The sequence below is a fragment of the Durio zibethinus genome, chromosome 25, assembly GCF_047325235.1.
Source record: "Durio zibethinus cultivar Kanyao isolate XHJ-2024 chromosome 25, ASM4732523v1, whole genome shotgun sequence".
NCBI classification, from domain to species: domain Eukaryota; kingdom Viridiplantae; phylum Streptophyta; class Magnoliopsida; order Malvales; family Malvaceae; genus Durio; species Durio zibethinus.
In genome coordinates, this window is record NC_143186.1 from 7,094,106 (window position 1) to 7,111,294 (window position 17,189).

Below are 17,189 nucleotides of genomic sequence, written 5' to 3' on the forward strand. Positions count from 1 at the left end.
GATTGAACTTGGAAGTTGCATATCTTTTTTGATCAGGGATAGGACTCGAGCCACGTTTAAACGTTTTTTCCTCATCGTACTACCTCCAATAGTTATGAAGCTACCCCATTGGTTCCCTATTTTCTTAAAGAGTTCATAGCACCATGCAAGAAGAGGGATGCCTTCGATCTTTAACCATACAAAATTTGTCATTGCTGATGAAGTCTGAGCTACAGGGTTTTGTCCAAAAGAACTATTCCACTAATCATGTTTTACCATCCTCTAACATACCAATCATTTCCTCCTTGGATTCAAATTCTACTAACATCATACTCCTTTCCATGACTGTTACAGAGTTGTTGTAGCCTATGGATAGATTGTGGGTTTTTTTACCTCCATAACCACGCATTTTTTCAACCAATCATTTCTAGGTATTGTTCTTTCATGACTATATAATCATTCGATTGGTTGTTGTCATCAAGGAATGAATCTGATGTCTCTCTAGTAACTATCGCCTTTGATTCCTGTACGTTTGGAGGTTCCTCAGAAGTCTACTTTCACGTTTCTTTTCACCATTTCTACATAGGAAGGTTGTCCTTTCTCATGGTTGAGTGCTTGGGTATTGAAGCCATTCTTTAACATTTCTTTTTTTGATGTTTGATAACTAATGAATCTTTATTACCTTTTTCATACTTTGCTGAGACCACCTTTAGTCTCTATCCATTCCCATGAGTACCCTTCAGAGCTCTAATGATAGACACAGCCTCCCATAGGTTTTTTAAACAAAAAAAAAATAATAATAAAGCCAAACTTGTTATTGAAAAGCAGAATTAATCCGTTAACAAGATAAAATTCTAGATCAACTCCCTCAACAGATAAATTTTTCTAAGAGGTAAGTCCCATTTTAATTTAAACTCTATCATGATTGGGACTCGATCTTATGAAAATCCAGTGACAATCAACAACAGAGGACACACAAAACAATCCATAGAGAAATCACACAATTAGTCTCAATCAAACAGACAATTCTGAGAGGGGAAATCAAGCAAGAGAATTGACACAACCACATTTTTCAGGTGAGACAATCCAGCAAACAAACAATAGTCAATAGCAAGCAATAGAGCAAGAACGGAAGCAAAATACAACCACAATCAATTGATACAGGCTTATTTCTCAAAGGCTATACTTGGGCTTAGTTGTTGGTCTAGTTTACTTATATTTGTTTTCATTTGAACTTTGGTTTTGAGCTAGTGTGTAAGGCCTACTTCTATGAAAACAAAAAGCTTTCTTCGCAATTGCACTATAAAAGCATCCTTACCATTCCTCACCTACTCACCATATTACATGCATCTCCTTCACCATGTATACTAATTAACCATTTACACCTTAAACCAGATGGAAACCATCGCTGCAACTGACAATTTAAGTGTTGATAGCTGCTGGTCCAGGTACAATCATGCCAAAGAAATGAAGGCTTTCTTCAAAACCAGAGCTGGTGTTAAAAAGCTAAAAGATTACGGAATTACCAGGATTCCCAATATCTTAATCCATCCACCGGAGAATACCAAATGCTTCCCTAGATGCCATAGATACGAAGCTTCAAATTCCTGTAATTGACCTCAAAGTCTTTGAAAGTGACTGCAGAAGGGAAATTGTGGATGTCATACATGATGCAACTTAAACATGGGGCATCTTCCGAATGGTCAATCGTGGAGTTCCAATTACCATAATGGAAAATATGCTAGATGGTGTGCGTCAATTCCATGAGCAACCTCAACAGGTGAAGAAGGAATTGTAAGGAAACTGGACAGAGGCTTTTTGATTATAATACCAATGTAAAGGTAACAGTCTGGAGAGATAGCATGGCATGTGAATTTCCTGATGGACAATTAAACGAAAAAGTTATTCCTCAAGCTTGCATGTCAAAGGCAAGAATTTTTTTATTTTTTATTTTTATTTTTTTGGATCAAGTATAATTATGATAAAGGGTCCGATTCCTTAATCAGAAAAATAACAGCTCGATTGCATAAAGAAAATTATGCTTTAGTTTATGTGATATAATTTGGTTTTGCAGAAGGGCCACGAGTAAATATATGAAACGTATACTCCCAACTCAAGGAGATGTTAAGCAGTGATTACCTTGCAGGCATTGAAGCCAGGAAAAGTGCTCTCTTTGCATGCCATTATTACGGCTTGTCCTGAGCCTGAGCTGACCTTAGGCACATCCAGCCATATTGATGCATATTTTTTAACTATACTTTTGGGAGACAATATTGATGACCTCCAAGTTCTTCATCAAAACCAGTGGGTTGGTGTGCCACATCGCCATGGACATCTAATTGCCAATATTGGTGACCTTTTGCAGGTATATATTAATTCAATGATTTAATTGAAATTGAAAAAGGGTTTCTAAAGATTAGCAACTTAAAGGTGGTAAATAAGGAGTTAAAAAAAGAGTTTTATTTAAGATATATAATTCACTAACTCGTGAAAACTTTTTTACCTATGATTTTTTTTTTTTTTTTGAAACAGAAAATTGGTAGCATTAACTCAAATAAAGATAGTTAGATACAACCAAACTTTGAATAATGGAGTGGCATTCGCCTCTCCATCTCTCCTCTGAACTTATACATTAAGAGCATGTTTAGCCAGAAAATCAGCTATTCTATTTGCGTCTCTCTTCACATGGTCCGCTGCGAAGAACTTAAATAAACTTTCCGTTTTCCTTACTTCAGACAAGATTTTCCCAACATAAGACAGATCTTTGACACCCACCTTACATCCATTAATCACTCTTATGGCATCCTCTTCAAGACATACTTCTTCCTAGACCAGGATTTTTGCAAGCTCCACTGCCTTTGCCTCAGCTAAAGGCTTCGATGATGACAGGGTCAAGAACTCGGTCCACTTCTACAGCGATGGCCCCTAGGAAATCTCCCTTATAACACCCATCGAACCCTTTCCCGATTTACTCTCCCCCTCTATTATAGCTCGATTCGTCGCCAGGAAAGATGATCCCTTTCCTCTGGTCGGTTTTCCTTTCAATGAGGATGCTCGCATCCAGTCCCCATACTGCGTGTTTGTTTTGCCACCCTTATCAGTTTTAGGATCTTTATCACATTCCGTGTCAAGGTGGCCAATTCTACCACCGATGTAGCAGAAATTGGGCATACATTCGTACCTCGATCTGCCTAGGATGTCTTGTCCTTCTTCCCTTTAATTAAAACTGCCCTTCATAATGGCTTCCGAATGTCAATGCTGACTGGAAATCTCTCAAATTTGGACCGACCCCCTCCCTCTAGTCCTGCGTCTACTTCAGTAACTCACCTAGTTTTTCTCCCAAACATACTGCTATTTCCGGAGTTCACATCCAAAGAAAGGCCATAAATACGAATCCAGAAGCTGGCTTTGAGGAAATTGTAGTTTGCAGGACATAGATTCCTTATAATCATCCATTAATAATAGGTTCTTATCGAACGACCATGGGGCCCTGACAAGCACCCTGTTTTTATCCACTTCTGACGCGAATTTGAAGAGAAAAACGTTATCCTCCAGAACCATGATCTCAACCTCCTTGGTAGTCCTCTAAATACCTTTCAGTATGCTCATCATGGCTTCTTTGTTGAAGGATCTTGTCGTTAGAAGTTTTCCTATCATCCATTTATTTTCATCATCACTTGCCTCCTCTAGAATACTCTCTTCTGGCTGAACAAATAATTCTTCTTCCGTAAAGAAGAGATGCCTCCATGGATCGTCCAACTCATCCGCCATTCAAAGCTGCTTCTAATCGTTAGAACTATAAAAAAAACCTACCACAACTCTTTCAAAACAACCAAAATTAAACATAAAACTAACTACCCAAAGGTTTTAAGGAAAGCAAAAACCCTGGGAAGAACTTCAAGGAAAAACCAAGACTTCCCACTTCTCCCACGCCATGGAGACTTTTTACCTATGAATGTTAATATAACTTCAATAGTATAGTAAATTGTTCTTTTATAAGGGCAAATATATATATACACGATGACTTAATTATAAACTTTTTAATTATGCACCCTGAACATTTGGCTCATAGTAGATGTATAATTCCTTAATCAAATTTATCGAGTTCAAAATTCATCACTTCAAAAATAAAATTTTAAATATATTATTAAATATAAAATAAATATGTTTTTAAAATCACTCGAGTAGGAATTAGGCCAAATAATATTTTGGATTCCCTCACCGAATTGTTTAAAAAAGAATAAAAAATTGGGTTCATATTTTTCTTCCAATTTTTGTCAAATAAAAGATGCTTAGATCTTTGAATCTTTCTAGCTAGTTATTATGTTTTTGTAGAACTATTATGCTTAACAAAAATAGCTCCATTTTCCAATATGATAACATATAATATTCAATTGAAAAATCTGTTTCGAAGATTGTATCAAATGACAGGTTCAAAAGTGTTGCACCTAGAGTAATGGCTGGAAGACTGGGTCCAAGAATCTCTGCTGCATGTTTCTTTGTTCCAACTCCTGCTTACAGAGATAAACCGTATGGACCAGCAAAGGAGCTCCTGTCTCAGGAGGATCCACCCATATACAAAGGAACTAGTTTCAAGTAATATATTTCCTATTTCAGGTTAAATGGACGACATGTCCTTTCTCATTTTAAGATTTCCTCCTAATTTATGGCCTAATTCCAAAGTGTTAGATCTTGTTTTCTTTTTGGTATAGTGAAATTCAATGGATTTGAGTTACATAAAGGAATAAAGCCATCCCATGTTTAAACCTCCCTTTCTCCTTTTCAAGATTTGAATCTTAAATATTAAAATAAAATCCACTAAATTTTGGTTTAGTGGTAAAGAATAGACTTTAAAATCTTAGGGTTTTAGGTTTAAGTTTCATTGTAAAGGAGTTTGGTTCAACTTTCTATTTTCATTTATTTTTTTATATGTAAATATAATATTTGATTATGATTATAATTTCTCTTGTACTTATAATTTTATAAAAAAATCTTAAAAAATTAAACTCTAATTGTTATATGTCTTATTTAAAGCTAAGTTGTACATGAATTAGGGCAGGTCACACTAAACCTGATGACTAGCACCTCAAAGCACTTATACAGGGCTCAACCATCCATAAATACTCATTTAAGACAATTATTAAAATATTATGGATATTGTTATATTAACATTTAATATTTTTAAATATTTTAAAATTATTGGCGGATTTGAACTTAAAAAATCTTACCCAAAGCTTGACTCACTTCATTGGCAAGTTTATTTGAAACCTAATGTTATATTATAATTTCTTAAAATCCTCGGCAAATTTAAGATATGCTCAGATAATCACGGGATTCAAATAAAATTTGTCACTTTATTATGATTCGATATATTGAATTTTGTCATTATATTTTAATTTTTATTGAGTTTTGGCACTAGACATTAAATTTTATTGATTTTTGAATTAAAAATAACATAATTAAAAATTTTCATGGAATATTATATTAATGCAAGTAACAAACTTTCATCAATTTCATTATTTCATTCAAAAATCAATAAAATTGAAAATGTAGAAGCCAAATTCAAAATTAAATTATAATAACCTATTTATAGTCTCCTATTTATGTAAAATCTTTGGGTTTGTAACTAAGAGCTAATATGAAAAGCTTTCAGCTTCTATTCTGGTAATAGGATGAAGAACCATCCAAGAATAAGAAATCTTTGTGTACTTTCTTCCATTCTCACTTGTTTGGTTAACTCTTTTTTCATCAATTTATACTGTTTTCTGATTTCTTATGAAAGTTTTATTCACTCTCCTCAAACTCTATTATCAATTATACTGTTGAAATTGTGATTGCAAAATCATAATAATTGCAATAAAACTTGCTATCTAATTTTAGGCAACATTAAATAATTTCCTAAAGACCCATGCACGAAATATGAACTCATAAACTGCAATTGCAGCTTCTATCTTTCATCATGCTAGAATTACAATTACAATCACAATCACAATCACAATCATAACCACAATCACAATCATATCAGAAGTTCAGGGTGCTGTTATTATTACACTTCTATAGAATTGGCAATGGAATGAAAAAAAATTCCAAACCGGCTTTGTCTATGAACAAGAAAGCTATAAGTAATGCGATTCTGAATCAAACAAAGAAAGCTATAACTAATGCAACTATGAATCTCAGGGAGAATTCAATTCTGGCACAAGATGAAAGCTGGTGGCATGCATTAACACAGGCAAGTCATAATTTCCTTTCACATTTTATCCACTATGATAAAGGAGATAGTATGATTTAGAAAACTGTCACTAATAAAATTTTATAACAAGATTATTAAGGAAATACACATGTAATTCATTTAATCTGAGTTTTCTACAATACCTTCACCCCGCCCCCCCTTTCCAAAATAAAGTTGAAAAATAAAAGAAATAGAATTCTTCCCTTATTCTCTTTCCATTTTTTATTTTACTTTTCCGAATAAAGGTAATGTCGAATATCTTACACTATCAAAATTTAAGCTAACCTGAATCCACCATCTTAGTCAGAGCCAAGTTAACCAGAGACAAGAATAACATCAAAAGACAAGAATAACATCAAAAGCATCCAGTCTCATTTTTTCTTAAATTTCTTGGAGGACTTGCCTTTTATGCCTAGATATCTCTCTACATCTTCTTCATCATCATCTCCACCCTTTCTCTTCTTTGTGCCTCCAATTTCTTTAAGTTTCTGTAGATGTTCAAATTTCATTAATTAGAAAAAATGTGTTATCCAAGAAAGGAGTTAAAAAAAAGATGCTTTGAAATTCAAATTAAAATCAAAATACTATAGAACCAGGAACACATGCAAAAGGGTGACTCCACCGCAAAGAGGAAATAAACACAATCAACTCTTAAGGTGAAATAAAAGAAGCAAGAAAAACTACATCTTCAGGTAAAATATCAAACACTAGAACAAAGCAACCAAACTTATTATATAAGCACAAGACCAAGCTGATCTAGCTATTACTTCCACAAACCAAATGATTAGAACACTAACAATAAGAAGATAAAGCAGAAACATAGAAAGTGCTTTCAATGCAGGGTATAATCAAATCAAATAACATAACATTATAGATAAAAATAAAAAGGAACTTTGATTACCATCTGCGATAGTCTTTTGGCTTCTGTGACACTTTCCAACAGTAGCAAGACTTCCTCTTCCTGAGCAGGATACTCAGGTAACTTTTTTCCTGGAATACAGATAACAAAAAACGTTAGTCTGATGAACAAGCTACTCAAGCAACATCCAAGCAACAAATTTAGCTACTGTGGCATACCAATAAGCTTTTCTATCAGCAGATACCACTCCAGCTCATACTGATTCACTAGTGAGATTGCAACACCAGATCGTCCTGCTCGAGCTGTTCTACCCACTCGATGGATGTAATCCTGTACTCTCTTAAAAATTAGCCAAAAAGAGGAAGAAAAAAGGGCAGCAAAAGAACTAGCACAAAGATTTTATGACTATCTTTTTAAAAACCCAGATCAATTGATAGAATAAACGAATGCATAGTTTTTTCAAGGTCTGACGTGGCTGAAACAAGTTAAACCAAATAAAAAGATAGTGTAAGTCTAACCTTAGAGTTTGTAGGGATGTCATAATTAATAACCATATCCACAGATGGAATGTCAAGTCCTCTACTAGCCACATCAGTGCAAACAAGAACATTACACTCCCCAGACTTGAACTTATTCAAGGCTCCAAGCCTCTTTGACTGTCAAATACATTATGTTAACAAAGTTCTTGCAAATAATAATAGAAAGAAAAGAGGGGAGTGGTTCAAGATGTCGGTTGCACTAGGAGGGAAGGTTGCACTCCACATTTGTCGAGCAAAAGCATCAATCAGTACATCACCAAAATAAAGACATACCTGAGTCATTTGACCACTAATGGGAATGGTCCGTATATTAAGATTCCGAAGAATAAAGGATAAAAGACGAGTTGCATCACATGTTCGAGTGAAAACCATAGATGTACATCCTGACATTTCAGTCAAAATGTAAACAAGATAGCAATCCTGCAATCACAGAAAAATAAAATATATAAATAGACATTTAACGGGACATAGAAATGCAATAATGATAAGATCTTTCAAGCTTTGTCCATTTCCAGAACTAACAAAAAAGGATTACCATGGCTAGATTACCATGTAGTTGCCTGCTACAAAAAGTAAACTCCCTATTCAACCACAACGCATGCAATGATATGGCATGAAAACTCATACCTATTAGCACAAATGGAAACTTATTTTAATCTTTGAAGTATGTCCAAGATGCCCAGCCCTAGTTCATGTGATAACCTATGTTGCTCAAACTGGAGTGTGGGAATGAATATAAGTATCTAACATGCCAGTTTCCTGGAAATATAGAAAGTTGTATACCGCTATAAAGAGGTCAAGAAAGAGTATGGGTGTGGAAATTAGTTGTTCAAACAATGGTACTAAGATGTAAAGTTATACATAATACTAGTATTTTGGCTGAGTCTTAAAAACAAAACAAAATCATTAAATCAAACCACTTGCGAGCCTAAAGAACAAAAATAAATTAAAGCACAAAATACCATCTAGTTTCAAGTCTCATTCACTGAATTTGGTCAAACTATGTAAACAGCCCCATATGATAATCAAAGCAAAAGGAAAAATATGCTGGCAGAACAGCTGACAGAATTCAGACCCAATCTATAAAATATTAAAGCCCAACCTTCACATTCCCCCACCCCAGCACAATCTCGTTTATGGATATTTTTCTATTACTTTCTTTTCTGTCTCAATCTCATCATTCTTTCCAGATCCAGCTTCATTTTTCTGTGACTCTAGGCCATAACAGCCTTCCAAAAATAGTGTCCCTTTCCATCTTGGTTTTTCATTTTCCTTTATTAAGAACAAATTTTATCTGTTTGCTCTATGGGATGCATGCAATTTCAGAAAGGTGAGGAAAGTAAACAAGAAAGCTCTAGGTAGGGCGCCGATTTTGAAAAAATTTCTAGCTTTTTGTTGCCTACCAAATCTGGTGAAACCATCAGACCCGGTACCCATATCTATGTCAAGCCATGTTTACACAGTACTTCACCAAAAGTCAAGTCTGAACAATATATAAATCAACTAAAAATGGATGCTCCAAGCAACACAATATTAGACTACTCCTATAGCCAATAATCCCATGACCAACCCGTAAGAACTTTCTGATTACTCAGGTGTGAATAATGCAACCAGCTGAAATATTAGTTTTCTATAGTACTGCTGCTAGAATTTATGTCATCAACTGGAAACTTTATCCTAACTTTGTTGGCAGCTTGCTAGCTTCCAACCTTTGCTAGCAAATATATCCTAGCCTTGATATACAGATCCTAACTATAGCTCTATGTACCTCCATAAGACCCTTCTCCAATAATATTAGACTATTTTGCTTTTCATTTTTGAAACCACTTTTAATAAAAATAGGCTCCAACATGAGAAAACCATATGAATCACAAGTTCTCATCATCTAATAATAGAATGTGATGGGACGATTTAAGAAATGAGGTGAATCTGGAAACCATATTTATTCTCACATCATATATATATATATATGGGAGATTTTAACTCAGATCAGGGATATGCATGTGTCACAAGTTGGCAGCTTAAGTTGCCCATGTTGTGCAATCTTAGGCTAAATACTTAAATCCAAATATAGCTAAGTTAGCTTTTGTTAGCAAAGACCCCACCAAAAAAGATGCTGCCAAAGCAGTGATAGTGCCAACAAAAGAAGCAGATCGAAAAGAGAGGTGTGAGGAAGTTGGAGAGGGATTTGGAAGAGAAAAAGAGAAGAAAGAAGAGACAAAAAAAAAAAAAAGAACAGTGACACTGCAAGCGGTCGAACTGCTGCCACGGGCAACTAGAAGAGAACAGCAAGTGAGAGTTTAGACAAGCTCATACCAAGTCAATCAACTCCTGGCAAAGCTCGGCAAATCTACATGCTGATGGATTTAATCCCGCATAGCCTGCTACAACAGCACTAGATGTGAGTGGCTGTGCAGCACGACTGCGATGCACAGTTTGTGATCCCCATGTAATTTGCAGACACAACTCTCCGAAGCTTAAAACCCTAAGAAGGCTTAACTTGTAGTCCAGGCAACAAAAGGATCTAGAAAGCCCTAGGTGCAAACACCATAGCACCCTTATTCGAGAAGGTTTTGGAAAAGTGTATGGAAGTGTTGGCCTGACAACATCCACTTGTAAATATCTTGTACAGTACTAGGAAATTTCTAGACACTGCAAACTCTAGAAGGTTTGCAGAAGACCCTAAGAAAGCCTCTAGTGCTGGAGTGTTCGGGAACCTTATAATACTCAACCACTTGGTTAACCCTAACCGCACATTATAAGGGACCTCTCATATATAAAGAGTCCTCTATTTACGTTGATATAGCAACTCATTCAATATTATACACTTAGAAGCAGTCACACTCTCTTGCTATCATTTTGCTCTAGCAATCCTCTAGTGTAACTGCTAGCACTATTTGGTGTTGACCTAAAGCTTTAGAAGGTCTCAACAAGACACATAGGAAGGCTCTAGTGCTATAGTGTTCCTGAACCTTCCCTGCATGAGGGTGCCACAGTGCCCAAATCCTAGTCTTCTATATCCTTTTGCTATTAGACTACAAGGTTGGCCTTGTAAAAGGTTTTAGAGAATTTTGTAGTTAGGTTTTGTCGTCCATCCACTTATAATCCAAACAACAAAAGGATCTAGAAGGCCCTAGGTGCAGGTACGGTAGCACCCATATGTGAGCATTGTTGCATACCTAATGCAATAAGTGGATGCAAGCTTAAGTAGCCCACATAGGCCAAATACCACACCCAAGTATGCCTAAGTCACCCTCTGTTAACGACACACTAGACTTCTACTCAAAACTATATAGTGCTGGCACTCACACTAGATGATTGCTAGAGCAAAACAAAAGCAAGAGAGTGTAAGTGCCAAGTATATATTGTTAAACTAGCTGTTGTAAAAATGAAGGGGATCCCATTATATAGGAAAGGTCCTTTACAACGTATAACCATGGCTAAAGTGGCTGTGTATTACAAGAACTCTAGAACACTCCAACCCTAAAGTCATCCTACGGGTCTTTTATAGACCTTCTAGAGCATTGAATGTCTAAAGCCTTCCTAATAGTGTACAAGATATAGGCAGGTGTTGTCAAGCTAAAACCTCCAAATCCTATTCTAGAACCTTCGAGCACAAGGTGTTATAGTGACCACATCTAGGCCTCATAAATAAGTTTGCTACCTAGACTGCAGGATAAGTATTCTAGAAGATTATAAAGAGTATTGTTTGTTGGTCACAAGTAGTACTACATTGGGCCTATAACACAGGCAGTACCATTGGACAAATACTTGGGTAATTCATATATTATATTCATAAAACTACTCTAACAAACTCAATGGCATTCACAAGACTAAAAAGAGTCCATCTAGTTTAACATGGACCAAAAAGTTTCCCTCAATCCTTTTCAATAACTTGATCTCTCTCAAAAATATATAGAATTTCAGTACAAAACCATCATAACAACCATCACAAAGATGATTATCCATGTGACATTTCACATATTTGAAAGAAAATTAATCCTAAGAAGATTAGGCACCTTGTACTTTGCAGGTATAAAGCGATATTGCTGCTTCAATGTGTCAACAGTGGAATATTTAGATGCTGCTTCAATCTGAAAAAGAAAGAACAAACACAAAGTTTTAAAACATTAAAAATAAAATGAAGATTGCTGAAAATTTTTTGCATAAATAGTATGATCAAACCTTCACAGGATTTCTCAGACATGCCCTTTGTAGTTTCTTCACCTGCAACATCAACAAATATTATGGTGTAACTTTCACCAGCGAAGTAAAGCCATACATAATGCAAAAATCAGATAAAATTGTGAAGATACTGTGTAATGAACACGCATCTCTCATAGATGTGCTCTAAAAATGATTCTGCACTTCCATTTTAGATTCCTTCTCAAAAAATAAATCATCCTATATATGGGTGGACCGATCCAAATAAGTTTGATTAAAATGGCATTGATGGTTAATGTCAGATTTTGGCATTAATACTGGTACATACAGTCTCAAATTTTAGCTAAATGATTCTATTCACCTTTAACACATGCTTTCCCTCAATAAATTTCCTTCAGCACCAGCTTTCCTCAATAAATTTTTATCTGACAAATTATGAGAAGAAAGCTTTACTTTCCCCTTTTGACTCAGTATATTGCCTATTCAAAATGTTACTGAATATAGGATTGCACACTAGATGGAAAGTTGGAATGTTACTTACAAGTATTAAACATCTAAAAACGGTAATATTTATGCTGTGGGCTATTCATATGTACTATAGAAATAACTAGAGGCTACAGAGCATTGTCAAATGTGCAGCACAGCACATTGCTCATATACATCTAAAAAATAAACTATAGATTAAATAATACTTAATTTTTTTAATACACTATGCTTTGGTTAGGTATATATGAATATCATAAAATGTGACAGAATTAGTTATAAGTTCTTAACTATACATGCTTATTTTATGCTTAGTTACTTAGCGAAGCCCAAAATAGTATCATAACATCTAGTTCAAATTTCGCCTGACCTCTCGTACAAAATTTAAAAAATAATAATAATAATTCAAACCAAATGAAATGTAAAGCTGTCAACATATTCAATTATGCTATCTTCAAACTAATGCACAATTTGAGAAATTTCATTACACTAAGTTAATCTTGCAATTTAATCACCTTATTTGGTTCTTTCTACTGCATAAATGAAATTGAAATTAAAGCAATAAAAAAGAGGGGGGTGGACCTTCGGATAGAGTGTGAAACAAAAATTAATTAGTGACTGTATGATTCCCTTTGCCATTCATGTGGTAATTGCCAACAATTTGTGAACCATTACTTGTTATCAATAAGGAAGAAACATGACACTTGGAAACTATAATAAATTACAATTTGAATAGAATTTGAAGGATAAAGTTTGTAATTATCACTTTAAAAAGACCATTATTCATTGGCAAAACCAGGCTCAGGCCAAGAATAATCAATTTTCACAAGTTAATAGAACTGACATATCTTCACAAATACTACAGTCTACAGACTATAGAGATTTTTAGTATCTGGTAAATATCTTTGTGGCAAATAAATATGCTCTAGATGGAGCAACAGATGTTCCCTGATGGCAGAATGCTGACCAGAGCAAAATGAAAGGAGAAAAACAGAAACATCCTTATCCACATGATCAAAGTGAATAATGTATAAAGAATTTCAAATCCTAATAAGAAATCATGTGCATACAAGTAGAACATCAACAAAATGCAGCCAACAACTACTTGCAGCTTTTTGCACAGATATGGACTAACAGTAACCAACAAAATCAAACTAAGCCCTTGATTAGGTTACATAGGGTTAGGTATATAGATCATATTGCACCAATGTGCTCAAGTCAAGATCATATTCTCAGTAAGCATGACAAAAGGAAGTCTTTATTCTAATAGTTTTCCTCCATATCCACAATGGTAATTAATGATATGAAATGGAAAATGGAATATGAAGTACATGTTTCTTATTGAATACATTAAATATTTTTTACTTTCAATACATACCTTTTTGGTCATGGTTGCAGAAAACAAATATGTGTGCCTATCACGAGGAATAACATTCAAAATATCATCAAGTGCTTTCTCAAAATCCTCATTCAGTAACCTATCTGCCTCATCTAATACCTGCCAATACATGCACATATTATTTCAGCAGTACATATACATACATATCTAACAGTCAATGATGAATGTAAGGAAATAGGAATTTTATTACTCATATCCAGGTCAATAATATGAAACTATATCAAGCAACAACTCTAATATGGCTGCATTGAATCTGTTTTAAAATGCCATGCAAGACATTGGCATTCATATCATCGAGGTCAATCTGACGACGACCAAAGTAGAATTTGGTAGTGAACAATGGAAAAGCAATCTAACAGATGGTGTAAGCGCTGAAACCGTTAAGACATAAAATAAAATATATTTATTATAGCTAAAAAGATAAAGAAGGGATATCTCGAGTGGAAGGGTGGAAAAAGATTTTAAAAAATCCTTCACAAAATAGGAACATGATCATGGATATTGAATTCAACCACTCCAACCAAGGAAAATGGAGAAAAAAATATGGAGGAAGAAGGAGAAGAAACTCTTACCAAATATTTCAGCATGCGAAGGGAAAAACCTTTAGTATTGGTCAGGTGATCCACAAGGCGTCCAGGAGTCCCAACCTAGAGGGTAACGATTAAATTTCAGGTATCATAAAAAACAATATTCAGATGTATTCTTCTCTCTTAGATACTTATTTCTTCATCAGTTGTCTATGTCAGTCCTAAAAATTGTAGCTACTCAAAACAACAGGATACTGATATATTTCTCTCAGGGTTTTCCTTTTAAGGATGGTTATTCCCATTAACAGAATATCTTTTAAAATCTAAATAAAGTTTTTCCATCAACATGAACATAGAAACACATAATATCATCTAAATAAACTCACGGGCATAGCAACACTAAGCTCCATAGCCCTGATCCTAATGCTTTGCAAGTAAATCATAAAAGAAAACTGGAGGTCCTTGCTAACCCAGATGACATTAGTGTCATACAAGGGAGAGTCACCCATATACAGCAGTCAACCAGTCGACCAAGATTAAAGAAAAGGACTACGGTGGCCACAGGTTAAACAAGCATAAGTATACTGGAAACCACTTAGCATAGTCTTTGTCACTGCATCTTAGAACATAAACAACTTAAGGAAGGTATCAATAAACTTAACACTCATAGGCTTACAATCAATTTTAGTCTTTACTTTTATCTGGAGCTCTATAATTACAATCAAAACTTCTCACATAGGTCTACTTAACTTGGACTGTTTCGGCTCAAATTAGCTTCATAGCACAAAAGTTTTAGATAATATGGCATGAGGAGAACAGATGAACTTACAATGATGTGTGGCCGCTTTCCAATGGCAATTTGTTGTTGCATTAGGTCCACTCCTCCAACAAGCTTTCAAAATTAAGAACCAAAACTTAAGCAAAAGAAAAAATTCATTTACAAAAAGCATAAAATAAGAGGCAAACAAGTCTGTCAGACAAAATTTTCAACATGTAAAGAATAAATTAAGAACCAAACAAAAATGAAATCTCAATCCTATTAGACAGCCAACAAAAACCATTTTAAAGTAACTAACAATAAGGTGTATTTCGACTGGAAGCTTACCACAGCACATTTTAGACTAATCCCAGATCCTAAAGCTTCAAATTGTTCCGCAATTTGAATAGCAAGCTCCCTGCAATAACAAATTATTGATTAAACTAACAAAACTCAACAATAAAAGAAATTTTTCATTCCGATATCAGACCGTGTTGGGGAAAGCACCAAAGCAAAAAATGCAGGTGCAGATTTATATCCTTGTTTCCCATGGCATTCCAAAAGGGCGTGCAGTATGGGAAGAGCAAACGCCCCTGTTTTACCCGAACCTGTTTGGGCAAGTCCAATCAAATCCTTCCCTACAATACAAAAATCCAAACAAAATTTAAAAAAATAGATAAAAATTCAATTTAAAACAATTTAAAAGATAAAGGAAAGGCGGCGATCGTAAGAAGTGAACCTTCGAGAGCATGGGGAATGGCTTCGACTTGGATTTTGGTAGGGGTTTTCCAACCTAAACTGTCGCAGGCTTCCTCTAATTCGTCGCATAAACCTAAATCTTTAAAAGACTTAATTTCTTCCTTCTCTTCTTCAGCCATCTTTGTTCAAGTTTGAAGAAGCTTTTACTTGACGGCGCGTGTAGGACAGAGAGTTAAGCGGTGGTGCGTGGGTTCAAACTGCTAGGGTTTTTCTGTTTGGCGGTTGTGGACTTGTGGGACAGAAAATCTGTACAAGGGTTTTGCGTCGCCACCTGGCAATTAGTATTCCCCGCGGTGTTCCATGTCATGTTTGACAATACTAATAATATAAACTATTAAAATATAAATATGACATAAATTATAAAATATATTTAAATTTTAAATATGAATATAATATATTTATTATATGTTTTACAATAATATGTATAATTAATATGTACATAATTAATTTATTTAAATATAATACGAATAATATGAATATACATAAATAAGCATAATTAATATGAATATATATATAAAAATACAACTAAAATAATATATAATTATAAACTATTTATCATTTATAACTTAATAAACTTGATATATTAATAAAATAAAAAAAAATACTTGTATATTAAAAAATAAAAAAATTTCATATCCATTTAATAAGCATTTAAAATATATTTAAATTTTGAGATATATTACATAATTATATTAATTTTTAATATCAAATTTAAAATAATGAACCATTAAAGATTAAATAACAAAACAATATTATATAGGATTAATATTAATGTTTATAGTATTTATATTATTAATATAAAAAATAATTATATAATAATTATTAATATTTATATTATTAATATAAAAAATAATTTTATAATAATTATTGAATGAGTATCATAATTAAATATTTAAAATAATCTTTATATAGTATTCAATAGTTCATTAAGTATCATAATTAAAAAATTAAAAATTAAAATAAATATAAAAAATATGTTAAACATGTTAAATATGTTACATGTGTACTCGTATAATAACATTAAATTAAACGTATTTTTCGTGTCATATCACATGTTAAACGTGTGTCCGTATGACATTTTTCTAAACATGTTTTTCGTGTCAGACATATGTTTATGTGATGGGCTCTGGTCTTAAGCCAAACTTGCGCGACCTTATTCGGGGAATTGATTCCATATGCCTAAATCAACCTACAAAATCAAGTATGCAGGCACTTAAAGAACACTGAAAGGCAGAATACGAAAGGTAAGCACATAAAAGAATACACTAGAATGCTTTTTGTATTTGACAAGTGTTGGATGATACAAATGAAGGTAATGTGGCCCTTTATTTACATTTGAGGGCCTAGTACTGCTATAATAGTTCCTAATATCAAGGGATTACAAGTTTAAAATCAAAATACAATCATATCTCCCTAATCCTAGGGATTGACTGGATCCTCTCCTGATTTAAGGGTATGTTGTAGCACCTTCAGGGAATATTCTCGAGCCTT

General features: G+C 34.0%; 1 protein-coding gene and 1 pseudogene across 5 annotated transcripts; one reads left to right on the top strand and one right to left on the bottom strand.

Moving 5' to 3' along the window:
• The first annotated feature begins 474 nt into the window (after nt 1–474).
• On the top strand, nt 475–4,642 carry LOC149511568 (1-aminocyclopropane-1-carboxylate oxidase homolog 12 pseudogene; annotated as a pseudogene).
• Nucleotides 2,425–15,999, bottom strand: LOC111276068 (DEAD-box ATP-dependent RNA helicase 10-like). 5 transcript variants are annotated; one of them, XM_089754251.1, is made up of 13 exons: nt 15,679–15,999; nt 15,430–15,547; nt 15,288–15,357; nt 15,012–15,074; nt 14,228–14,302; nt 13,635–13,754; nt 11,795–11,836; nt 11,629–11,703; nt 7,883–8,029; nt 7,589–7,726; nt 7,289–7,400; nt 7,113–7,201; nt 2,425–6,699 (listed from the first exon to the last, which is right to left on the bottom strand). In XM_089754251.1, exons 1-13 carry the CDS (start codon nt 15,815–15,817, stop codon nt 6,583–6,585), a joined length of 1,305 nt encoding a protein of 434 aa, XP_089610377.1. In that variant the 5' UTR covers nt 15,818–15,999; the 3' UTR covers nt 2,425–6,582. The 5 variants fall into 5 exon arrangements, with proteins under 5 accessions (XP_089610377.1, XP_089610376.1, XP_089610379.1 ...); XM_089754250.1 differs by having other exon boundaries at nt 15,430–15,577; XM_089754253.1 differs by having other exon boundaries at nt 15,447–15,547; nt 15,679–15,820.
• Between the last annotated feature and the right edge of the window lie 1,190 nt (nt 16,000–17,189).